Source organism: Saccostrea cucullata, unplaced genomic scaffold (genome assembly GCF_032062105.1).
Source record: "Saccostrea cucullata isolate Sc308-1 unplaced genomic scaffold, CSIRO_AGI_Scuc_v1 ctg24, whole genome shotgun sequence".
Classification (NCBI taxonomy): Eukaryota; Metazoa; Mollusca; class Bivalvia; order Ostreida; family Ostreidae; genus Saccostrea; species Saccostrea cuccullata.
The window spans coordinates 308,855-320,877 of NW_026933183.1; the positions used below are offsets into that span (position 1 = coordinate 308,855).

The window sequence follows — 12,023 nt, forward strand, 5'->3', positions numbered from 1 at the left end:
TTGGTTGCCATAAGGGGGCATCAGTGTTTCACAAACTCATGTTGTTGAAATGGTAATAATGTTTCAGCAACAATGTAATAAATGTTTGCTTTGGAACTTTGATTTTTAAAAAATTAGCTATTGTATCAAGAAATTCGATTATAGAATTTAAGTTTAATTTCGCAAAGATCTTTATCATAAATAAATGAATTTATCATAAAACATGACTTTTTATGCTTGGGTTAAAATCCATTACGAGATAACCACATAATTTTGTCATAGTTCCATACATTTCAATAAAGAAATTCATTCTAATCAGTAATATATCTTAAATCAATTGATAATACCAGGCGCGGATCCAGAATTTTTTTCCAGGGGTCAAAAAGAAAATCCCAGAAATTTCTTGACAAGCAAAAAAAAAAAAAAAAAAAGAAGAAGAATATAAACTCACCCAAACGTCAAAAACCTATTTCATGGGGGGGAGGGGGGCGTTGTCTATGACTTCTGTAAACCTCAAATCTTTCACTTTTCATACCAATTTCACACCCATTCGCGTTTACCAGGGGAAGTCAGCATTTTCCAAGGAGGGTCCATGGTCACTTTTTTCTGGCTTTAGTATATACATTTTTTAACCTTGTAAATTCCAGGGGGGCCCTGACCCCCCCCCCCCCCCGACCCCCCTCTAGATCCGCGCATGAATACTCTAACAGAAGAGAATAGACTGATTGATATTTTATCACAGTACATACACTCATTAATACACTCACTGTAATAAAACGTTTTGGGACACTCTGTTCCATATTGTACACGTGACTGTCATCTTAATATCTTTAAGAATTTAGGAAACGACAATTTGATTTCGTGGAAGGGGGTGGGGAGCTGATCACCATTTTTTCGAGTCAGATTATTTATTTTCTATTTTTATTTTATCAGTTAGGCAAGTTAATTTATTTTGGAAATCTTGATTTAGCAACCCTTTGTAATAAAACAAACTTAGACATGAAGAATCTTGTCAATTCTATGAATTTATCAAATGCAGAACAATCTGTGTAAATAGCATGTTGTCGAATGAATTTAAAGTGTTTTTCAGCATGTACATGTGTATCTTACACATACATGTATAACTTATACCTAAATCCAGTGGTAGCTACAGAAAAGGGTAACTTCGACCGAAATGAAAAAAAAGACAACAAAGCTTAGCAAATCATTTCTTGTAAATGTATGTGTAGACGTGGTTGACTTACCAAGAAAGATAACTCGTCAAATGTTGAATGATCTCAAGTCAGTAATAGGATTATTGATCGTTACGGTGTTTCAAATTGTGAAGATATTTTGATTTCTTTCGAAAAAAAAAATTCTACAATTAATCATTTTAATTTAAAAAACCAATTTGGAAAAATATAACAGATGTGTTATTGATAAACAATGTCCCAATCCTGTTATATCATGGGGAAAAAAAACGGGAAAAACTCATAGCTAACTCGTAATTCTAGAATCGCTTCATTCGCGTCTCAAGGGAATTGGGAACATAGTTTTGGTGAGCAAAGCCCCTAGCTTAAAATTCTTCATTGAAAACTAATTAGTCATTTTAGGAGTTCTTAATGAAGAATTGATATGCTTAAATGACAATTTTGGATATTTTAAGCCAGATTCGCTTGTGTGTGTGTGTGTGTGGGGGGGGGGGGGGGGCATGTATATATAAAAAATGCATTTGAACATTATTTAATCGCATGCATGAATGATTAATCCATGTCTTCTCTAAATGGAATATATGCAATATATTATATGTTTTCCTTTCTTTAATCAGCTTATTTTTTTTTATCAATTAACTCTTTATATACACAACACAGTCAAGAAATCTGTAGCGAATATTTAAATTCAGAAACATTTTATGCTTCCCCCGTGCAACAAGCATCTTTATACTTTGCCCCCTCTCCTCCCCTCCCCGGGAGGTGGGGACTGCTCCATCGGATGAAACCTTATAAACCGAAGTCCTGTACGTGTCGCAATAGATACTTGCGCGGATTCAGGAATTTTTTTCAGGAGAGGGGGGGGGGGTCCACTCCAGTCCAAAAAAAAATCAAACTCAGAAATTTGTTGACAGGCAAAAAAAAAAAAACAACAACAACAAACAAACAAACAAAAAAAAAATTAAAAAAAATAAACATGCCCAAACGTGGAAATCCTATTTCGTGAGGGGTGGGGGTGGGGTTAAATAGTTAACTTTTGACTTCTATAAATACTTCATACCTTAGTATTACTTTTCATACCAACTTAACACAGTAAGGTCTGCGTTTTCGAGGGGGAGGGGTCTCCGTTTTCCAAGAGGGGGGGGGGGTTCTAAGACCATTTTTTACTTGGTTTAGTGTATCAATTTAATATTTCTGCAAATTCCGGACCCTACCCCACCCCCCTAGATCCGCGCATGTGCTCAATGACCCTGAGTGCCGAGCATAGGAAAAAATGTACAGCTCTCCATCGTCTCCATGAGCGAGATAATTCTCGAGTGGAATGTTAAACAACAAACCAATACCCCCTACCGGCCGCAATTTTCCCCACTTTTTTGCCGTTTCCTAAATTATCTGTGTGTGTTTAACCTTGTACAGAGCCTAGAAATAAGTTTTATTTTATACTTATGTTTTGTATAATTTTGTAGTAGAAAATAAAGCCGAATTTCGATTGTTCCAATGACAGAAAGAAGTACATGTTTTTCTATAAGATCATATTTAAAGAAGCGTTTGTTTGCCTTCTATATCACGACAGACTGACTAAAGAGTCCCGACTCGAAAACTTTTTAACCTTCAGAACCTCCAGAAAAGTTTTCTCATCTCATAAATAATTACATGTATTTTAATGTATTTTGATGTATTTTATTATCATTTTTGCCAGTGTTTTTGAATGAAAGAAAAACAAGAACATTCAATAAAAATATTTAACCTTGTCGTAATTTCATCCTGACCCCAGGACAATAATATAAATATTTTCTACATGGGGGATGCTTGTAAACAAAATGAAATGTCATTTAAATTTTAAAGATAGAATCCATCTTCATTGACTTATTTGGCCTCTCGCTCTTGCTCTGTGATTTAAACATGTTTGAAAGTGAAACCCAATTTTTTTTTCGGTGAAAAAAGTAAAATATAATGATAGATAAACGACAGAGAACGGCAAGGGCATCTTCATCATGCACGGAAAATACATATTCTTCAAAGATATGAATTCTTTCTCATTTGGCTAAATTTAAGAATAAAAAATTCTTCCTCGTTTGGCTTAACTTTAGAATAAAACATTATTAAACATTGGCATAATCTATAATTAAATGTTGTTTTTTTTTCATCTCTGATATTCACAGTTTTAAATACCCCCTCCTCCATGAATTCGCTAAAAAGAAATTATAATTTTTTATTTACTCCGGGAGCAAGGCCCAGTGATTTAATTTCGATAAGTAAAAATAATACATGGTTAATTAGGATTACAAAATCCGAAAATACCATATATTTTAATAAATAAAGCATTAATTTTTTGTTAATTAAATTCTCGCTAATTAAATTGTTGCCATGTATTTTTAAATCATGTCTCTGAATTTTATATTTCCTCTAAAACTTTCAATTACGACCCTTTTCTAAATAACAAAATATAAAAGTAGTTTATGCAAAACGCAAGCACCTGCGAAACCATCACACATGCTTGCAAGTTGTTTATCAAATTTACGTCACAATAACACGGTTTTCTTATTGGCTGTTTTTCTCTTCTGCTATGAATATTCATTACTAGTTCACATGTTTGGGGTATGCGCAATACGCCAATACCGCAAGACCCTCTAGTGGATAATTGCTCAGCCCGCGCAGTGTTCGCTGTTCAACATTGTATTCAATCGTAATACAGATATAGTATAGTGGAGCTATATACATATTTACATCTTTCATCATGTCTATGGAAATGGCAAAGCGGATCGAGTTGGAGAAAAGGGGTAGAAAACCATCAGAAGTAAGTTTATATTTCATACCAGTCGTTATTTTAGCTATAAAAAGCGTCGTCACCACTGTTTACATTCATGGCTAGGGGAACATGTGCTTCACTTGGTCAAGAGGGGATGCGGTTTTTCTGAATTATCGACTCCCACAATAATCATAAATGAAAAGCAAGCATTTTAGATATGCAAGTTAAACATTTATACTTGATTTGCTGCTAATTTAAAATGATGTCGGGGTGTCATTCAGTTTCTTTGGACAACTTTTATTATCAGGACAACTGCAAAGGTCTACAAGTCAAATATGGCGCCTCTGTCATGTCCAGCTACAAGTTTGTGTTGAAAAAAAAGAGACAAAGTTAGTAATTGTGTTAGTTTCAGGTGAAGCAATTCATGGACTTTAAAATGAAAAATTATATAGTTTATCAGCTCTATACAAGTTGAAAAATTGGGATTAAAATGAAATGAGGCCTAGTATGGATAGCATCATGGTACATGTGCCAAATATTGACAAAGCAATGTCGTAAGGTGTATATGTTGAATTATAACAAAAAACACTATTCTTTAAGCTAAGTGGGCGACATTTTGTCCTGTCGTTGAGATGAGGAGGTGTCGTGACAGCTCTAATGCATTGTTTAACATCACTACAGACTACTGAACACAAGCCCATCGCCATGTTGGATGCACTAGAATTTATTTTTGAAAGAAATCCGCTGTAACCATGAAAATGCACACATATTTCACTGAAAAAGTCCAGCAACTAACATTTCAGCACACGGAGAAGCTTCCTATATGTGAGCGCCTCGTTGATAAACAAAATCACCGACTTGATCAACTTCCCTCGGCGTCAGGCCAGCTTGCACATACCCGAATAGGCCGCCATTACAATGTCTACTGTGAAAATGTGGTTTTCAGCCGCAAGAACATTGAAGTTCATCCAATGTTGTATTTCAAAATATGATTTTACTTATTGGAATTCATTTGAAAGCAGGAATTGTGTGTGGGGCTATTACTTAACTAAGTTATATTATGCGACGTATTTGACCTAGTTTTGTCGACATGCATGATGGTAAAACAGCGTCACCTAAACAACATTAATGGGATTATTTTTTTAAAAGAAAAATGTAATAAATTTGACAGACCAGAGTAAATAGTTACAATATTATTTTTGAAAAGATTGTCAAAAAGCACATTTAACTTTGATTTTTGAAAGTTTAAATCCCGGAACTATATTTAGAACGACCGGCTGTCATTTCCAGACGCCATCTTGAATTTTTTGAAGGCAAGAATATTTCTAAGAAGTTTCCACAATATAAGCATCTAATAAATGCTTGGTGCCTTGATTTTTCATGGATTTGTAATAGTCTATCATTTTAGAAACTTACCAAGCTTTTGAACGCGATTTTTAGTTGATCAAGTCGGGCCACAGTCACGAGTTTTTACGTGGCGTTGTTAGCAGTATGGCGGACATAGGCATTCTAGCCTTTGTTCATCGTTCAGTTTGCGATATACATACGCTACGAAAAGTAGGACCTGCATAATTGTGCAATGCATTTTTTGGACTAGGTAGAATTGAATTTTTATTTTAAAGCTCTTCAAATGGTATGGGTTTTTTTGTTGACAAATAGTTTACTCGCTTAATGGATACATTCATTTAATTGATTCACAAATACAGACGTCTCGATCTGTATAACGCCATCGCTTCCCACCCTTTCTTTGAGGAGAGGTCATGTGATCAATTATGCAAATAGAGGATATATTCTTACGCTTGAATAAAAAGTAGTGCGTTATAAATAATAACAAATGCACGTGTGTTTTATTTCTAGATTTTGGAACTGAACTTGGACAGCTGTCGTGCTCCCCAGATTGACGGTTTGACAGAAGAGTTCTCAGAATTAGAATCACTTAGCTTAATTAATGTTGGATTAACATCATTAAAGGGGTTTCCCAGCTTACCAAAGTTACAAAAGGTAGGTCTGGAATTCAATGGAACAAATAATTTGGACAAAAGGAAAATAGTTTAACTCTTGGAAATTCAATTGCATAATAACTAAAATATGATTATAAATTCATGTTGTCTATTTGTAAATCATTGTGACATAATTATTAATTATCAGGTGATTTTTTATTATTTAATTTACCAGGTCCAGTACAATCAGTACATTTAGCTACGTAGGTAGAATTATACGTAAATTCATAGCTTGATTTAGCTATTTCAATGTAACTTGTCTTTTTATGGAAAAGAGACAAAAAATCGCAGTTAAATGACTATTGATATTTATACTTGGGAGACTTTAAAAAACATTCCAAAGCAGAGATAGTTTGCTCAATTTAGAGCAAAACATGTAATTCCATTGTTTGGTTATCTGTTCGTGCGGTGAGGTATGACTGAGTATGATTACTTCACTTTGTGCTGAAAAATTACCGACCTATTATCATGTTAGCCAGAACTGGACTTCTTTGTCATTTCATTCAAGGAGTAACTGTTCTAACTGTCATACATAGCCCCAAAACTTTCAGAACTTTGATTGCAATTGCGCAGAAAAAGCCATTTCTTCAAGAGGGAATTTTTCATGAATTGTTTTCAGATGAGTTCAAAGTTGAAAATGATCACTGCATCAAAATGATAGTTTTTGCACATCCTGAGAAAAATGCTTTTTTATAGAAATAAATTCATTTGGTAGCTAAATCAAGCTACCTGAGGTAGGTAAATAAAGCTACGTAGGTAATTCTACCTACGTAGCTAAATGTAATGATTGTACTGGACCTGTTTACAGTTGGAATTAAGTGATAACAGAATCCAGTCTGGCCTTCATAACCTCCAGGGATGTCCTAACCTGACACATCTTAGCCTTAGTGGAAACAAAATCAAAGAAATCGACACTTTAGAACCTTTGGTATGTTATTGAAAATACTTCAACAATCATTGTTCAGTATTGATTAGAGAAATTACTAATTTATTTTAAAAATCAAATGTACCTAAAGGTAATCAAAAATGTACTTGTATAACAAACCCAAAAAAATGACACGAAAAGAAGTCAAATCATATATTGAAAAAGATTCCACTTGCAAATTTTGTTCTGTAGATTTAAAATTATTTCAAGTGAATAATTAAATATTTTTATGTACAATGAAACAAAAGCAACCTGAATTTTAATTTTTCCACAGAAAAACTTCAGTGAATTAAAGCACCTTGACCTATTTAACTGTGAGGTGACCCAGTTAGATGACTACAGAGAGCAGGTGTTTGAACTCCTCCCCAATCTTAAGTTCCTGGACGGCTTTGATAGAAACGACAAAGAAGCTGACGAGGATGAAGAAGATGGTAAATCTTAACTGTATCTTGCTCTTAGCAGCTCATGAGACTACTCAGATTTGCTTGAATATTATGAGCAGCTTGAAATAAACAGATGATTGTTTTCAATGTGATTAAACATTGAATGAAATCCTTTTATTCTCTTTACTGTTACAAGGAAACTATTTGAAAAAAGGCAAAATTTTGGTATTTAGTTTTTCAAATGTTTGGTTTTTCCACAAATACAAATGTATAGTATTGGAAACTTAAATGTTAATATTCTAGATATATATCAGTATAAAATGATGTTTTGTTACAGGTGAAGATGGGTCAGAAAATGAAGATGATGATGACGACGATGATGATGAATTAGAAAACGAAGGTAGAACTTGATTGATATAAGTACATATAAAGCCCTTTTATATATGCATGACATAAATAATGTTTACAGTAAAGAAAAACCAGGATAAGAAATAAATTAGCTTGTCTATCTAGTGGTACCATTATAATTTCTTGTCTCTGAACTGTGACAGGCTGGTTTGTTGTGGATTTGATTTACAGCATAACTATTCCTCCTTAAATTCATGTAGCTGCAGCAAACAAATCGCCAGAAAAATAAAATACTTGCAGCTGTAAAAAAAAAAAAGTAGTTCACTTCAAATGACACTACAGCCACTGAAATGAATGAAAAGTAGTCCTTTGTTTAATATTCTGTGTTTAGACAGTGAACAGGGGTGCTTTATTAATTGATTCTCAAAAACTCAAAATTTCAATATTCATTGTAATGTAACAGTGTTTTCCCTAAGATCTGGCCACTGGCCAAATTGACTTTCTCAATTTGATAAAAACTGTTCCTTCCATATTGATAAAAATGCTGCTTAGAGATACAAAAAAAACTAAAATAATTTTTGTAAGATCCACAGAAATTTTGTTCATAAACTACAACTCTATGACTTTTATAAAATTGATATCTAAGGCCATATAAAATTGAAATCTTGGTTCTCAGGCCCGCGCGCATCCGTTTTGAGGTAGCCGCATTGCCGATTTTATTGTATTTTTGATAAAATAAAAAGTTGGAAACCTAAAATCCGGGAAAAAAAATTCATTTGTTTCGTAGTTTAGTATTCAAATATCACTTCCGGTAGCCATTTACAATGAGATTTTGGCTACTTGGTTTGAAAATACATTCGATGGCATTACCTACGATGTTTACACGTTGTTAAGCAATGGATAAAGCAGAAATTTTGACCAGAAAGGGAAAGTATATCTGTGATTAAAAAAATTATCTTTATGTTAAAGAAAATTCGGAAATTAAAATTAAAAAAATACCTCCCTCATCTACTTTATTGCCAATAAAATGAAAAATAAAATGCCGCCCTCCCGCATCTGTTTTGGAGAAAATTGGCCTGAGAACCAAGGAATTAAATTTAGATAGCCTAAGCGTTTGATTTAAAATAAGGGAAAAAAATTCTTATGGAAATGTACGTGATTGTGGATAATGATATAACTGTACGTGATTGTAGATGATGATGACGATGATGAGGAGGGTGATGATGATGACGAGGAAGAGGATGAAGAGGAGGAAGATGAGGACGGTGTAGATGATGATGACGAGGTTGGTCTAGACTATCTCCAGAAGGAAGACATTGAAGTTAGTCATCACACATAGGCTAGATACAGCTCCGCTTCTGGTCACAGGCCAGAATTAGTCAATTACCATTCACTCTGTGTTTAAAGTTGACATGATACGATACAGTTTTACCTGTATGGTACAATGTCTACATTAAACACAGCTTTAAATACCAGGTCTTAAGAGGGCATCAAATTTAGTACTTTTAGTTTAAACTAGGAAGAAGTTGGCACATATTTACTTCATTTCATTTTCTGCACAGTGCATCATGTGGCAAATACAGAAATAAGTTCCTTGTAGGGTTTCTTTCATTTTTTCACCAAAAAAGGATGAAAAATATTAGTTTAGAAATGTTAAAATAAAGGCTGGACCAAGCCAGAAGCACAGCTGTATAATCTTTGGCCTTTAATAAATCCTGATTAATTAATTTTTCGAACTCGATAATAGTTAGAAATCAGTAGATGTAGAATTTACTAGTTCATCCCTGCAAAAGGACTCAGTGTAATAAGCAAAAACTGAATGTTTGGACAAGACAGAAGCATGTAGCTTTATCCTCCTTAAGTCTTTGAAAAAGAATTTACGTTTTGGGGGGTTTTAATGATTGTGTGGAAATCACATTCATTGAAGCTTACCATTATTATGTTACGAAAATTATTTGTTGACTATGGAGGAAGACCTTTTTTTATGCATATCATTTGTTCATAAGTTGTCTTGGTGAAGCACTTTTGTGCAACTCTTTCTTCAAAAAAAAAGTTATAATTCCTATGCTGCCATTTTTACAAATTTTTATTTGATTAGCTAAATGGTAAAAACAAAATAAAATCCAAATGTTGAATTAATATTTAATTCAAACAACAAAGAAAAAAGACTTTCTCCGGAAACTTGAGAGATTTCAGATTATCTGTTAGTAATTGTACTTTTTAATATTGACTTATTTTTTCATAATTTTTTTTTTTTTTTTTATTTTAAAGGATGACTCTGAGGGTGAGGATTTTGACCCTGTAGATGGAGAGAATGAGGATGAAGAAGGTAGGTTATTGGGGGGATACTTTATACAGGGAAATCCTCCTTCTCCTGTTTTATGTTTGTCCCTTTTGCTTTACCCACAGATGGGCAGACATGGCAAGTTCAAAGAACATCGTTCTTTCTTTAACAGAAATTAAAACGGGGCAAAATTGTTTGCAACTGTGAAAGAGCAAAAATAACCCTGTATATAGTAAATAATTTAAATCACTAACAATTCATTCAATTCTAAGCCGTAAATAAATAAGTTGAAAAGCATCATCTTTATGAATACCCTTTGTAGATCTGTATTAATATCCTTTGTAGAATATTACTGTTAAAGGATAAATTTTCTTCAGTGTTAAAACTAGAAAAAGTAAATCGATTAAAGGTTTTGCAGATGTGATTGATGTTCATTATTGATAGTGTAAATGATTGATTGATTGACAGTATTTATGATTGATTGATTTTGTTTTACAGAAGAGGAAGAGGAAGATGAGGAGCCCAACCGAGGCACCAAGAGGAAACATGAGGATGAGGAGGACGGAGATGATTGATCCCCCGTGGGGGGCCCCTGTCTGTAAATCCATGTATATTTGTACAGTTACTGATAAAACCATGTTGTTTGTTGACTGATGATAGCTCAGGTTTGCAGCACGTACACCATCTCACTGATGATTCCAGCCTACGAGTGCACTCGATCTCATCTCGCCTCATCCTGAGTGCGCTCGCAGTCTTCTGTTAACACTCGTTCTGATATTGAGAGCAGCTTTAGATCATCCTTCTTAAAAAGATACTTAACTCTTAAATATTGCGATCCAGAATTTTAGTCGAAAAATGGAACAAGAGGGAAAAACATTCTTCATGAAATCTGAAATGCATACAAATTTATTTATGTCTCATGCTCATTAGTCGTCATTGGTTAAAAGATCAATGGGAGTGAATGGAACTTTAAGTGCTGAATTTACGTTTTATGTTTATCATTATCACCTGAATTGTTTTCTTGTAAGATTGTAAAAATTACCAATGAATTCATGTATAATGTAATTGATATTTAATTGGCAAGAAAATGTTTGTTTTTATTATGACTGTTATTTAATTTAAGCTCTGCCAAGAACAGATTTTTTTTTCGTAAATGATTTTCTTCTCTGGTTTGTTAAGACTGTTACACATTATGCATCTAGGTCTTGAATTTGCATGTATTTAAATTAGGCTGAGATTATCCTGTTAGAGATTTAAATCAATAAAGTGAAAGTAGAAACAAATTGCATGCAAAATATTTTGAAAGAATTTTTATAGTTTAATATTATTGAATCTGTTTTATATGTTACATGTATTTTAGTGAAGACTATATTAAGTACATATCTAGGTTTTCCACTGCCTGTAAATGTTCATTAATTCAGCACTGAATGTTGAATGAAGTATCGATTGAGAAATTATTTTTTTTAAATGTGTAAATTTGTAAATCATCTCTTAGTATATCATTGTAAATGACATCAAACTTAGCAATTTATGTGTATAGAACAGCAAGAGGCATAACTCTTGCAGCATCTTGAAAAATTAAAAGGTTTTTATATTGACAGTGATTATCTTTCTTGAGGAGCCATGTTCTAAGGCTGGCTAAAGGGGATGGTTAGTAAAACCTGTAAGATTTGATGTGGAGTGAAACATTTTGCCACCCGACTTGTCCATTGATACTGTGATGGTAGTGAAAGCACAAACATATATTGGATAATGAGTGGTACAGCAATGTGTATGAACAAGTTGCTGTCCTTTAAAAAAGGATTACAATACGTGGACCATATGCATGTGTTTCTAACCGAAATTCAATTTATTAAAGAAAATTTCTAAGTTTATTGGATATTCATGTAGGTTAGTTCACATTTTCTACAATGTCATCTGCCTACTTTGACTGTTTTTGACTATTTTGATACATACCTGTATAACCCATAATGGTCGGGACTTTACATATAAGCATTAAATGAAAATTGATCTGATGGTACACGTGTAGCAGAACTCTATAGTACGCAGATTTTGTCGGAGCCCCCCCCCCCCCCCCCCCCTCACATGGAAAACTGTTGCTACAGACTTGTATCAAGCTGTATTTGGATTCCTGTATATCATATTATTATGCAAGCCTTGATGCT

General features: G+C 33.6%; 2 protein-coding genes across 5 annotated transcripts in view; one reads left to right on the forward strand and one right to left on the reverse strand.

The window, feature by feature from the left end:
* LOC134237545 (uncharacterized) overlaps positions 1 to 5,545 on the reverse strand; it is a 23,450-nt gene extending 17,905 nt beyond the window's left edge. Inside the window, exons 1-2 of one of the 3 annotated variants that reach the window (XM_062719640.1) lie at positions 5,335 to 5,545; positions 3,986 to 4,843 (exon numbers count right to left, since the gene is read on the reverse strand). The gene's annotated coding sequence lies outside the window, so the exon portion shown is untranslated. Of the gene's footprint in view, positions 1 to 3,985; positions 5,035 to 5,334 lie in introns of those variants that run through there. The other 2 variants (XM_062719639.1, XM_062719638.1) reach the window with 2 other exon arrangements.
* Positions 3,804 to 11,458, forward strand: LOC134237544 (acidic leucine-rich nuclear phosphoprotein 32 family member A-like). Of its 2 annotated transcripts, none has more exons than XM_062719636.1 (8): positions 3,804 to 3,966; positions 5,776 to 5,919; positions 6,727 to 6,846; positions 7,118 to 7,274; positions 7,564 to 7,626; positions 8,768 to 8,895; positions 9,846 to 9,903; positions 10,357 to 11,458. In XM_062719636.1, exons 1-8 carry the CDS (start codon positions 3,907 to 3,909, stop codon positions 10,431 to 10,433), a joined length of 807 nt encoding a protein of 268 aa, XP_062575620.1. In that variant the 5' UTR covers positions 3,804 to 3,906; the 3' UTR covers positions 10,434 to 11,458. The 2 variants fall into 2 exon arrangements, with proteins under 2 accessions (XP_062575620.1, XP_062575621.1); XM_062719637.1 differs by having other exon boundaries at positions 8,768 to 8,859.
* The last annotated feature ends 565 nt before the right edge of the window (positions 11,459 to 12,023 follow it).

What these genes read in the sequence shown, in the direction of transcription:
- LOC134237544 (XM_062719636.1), top strand. Translation starts at nt 3,907, where the DNA reads ATGTCTATGGAAATGGCAAAGCGGATCGAGTTGGAGAAAAGGGGTAGA. An exon ending in GGGGTAGAAAACCATCAGAA is followed by an intron (nt 3,967 to 5,775) that starts GTAAGTTTATAT and finishes TTTTATTTCTAG; the next exon opens with ATTTTGGAACTGAACTTGGA. An exon ending in TCGACACTTTAGAACCTTTG is followed by an intron (nt 6,847 to 7,117) that starts GTATGTTATTGA and finishes ATTTTTCCACAG; the next exon opens with AAAAACTTCAGTGAATTAAA.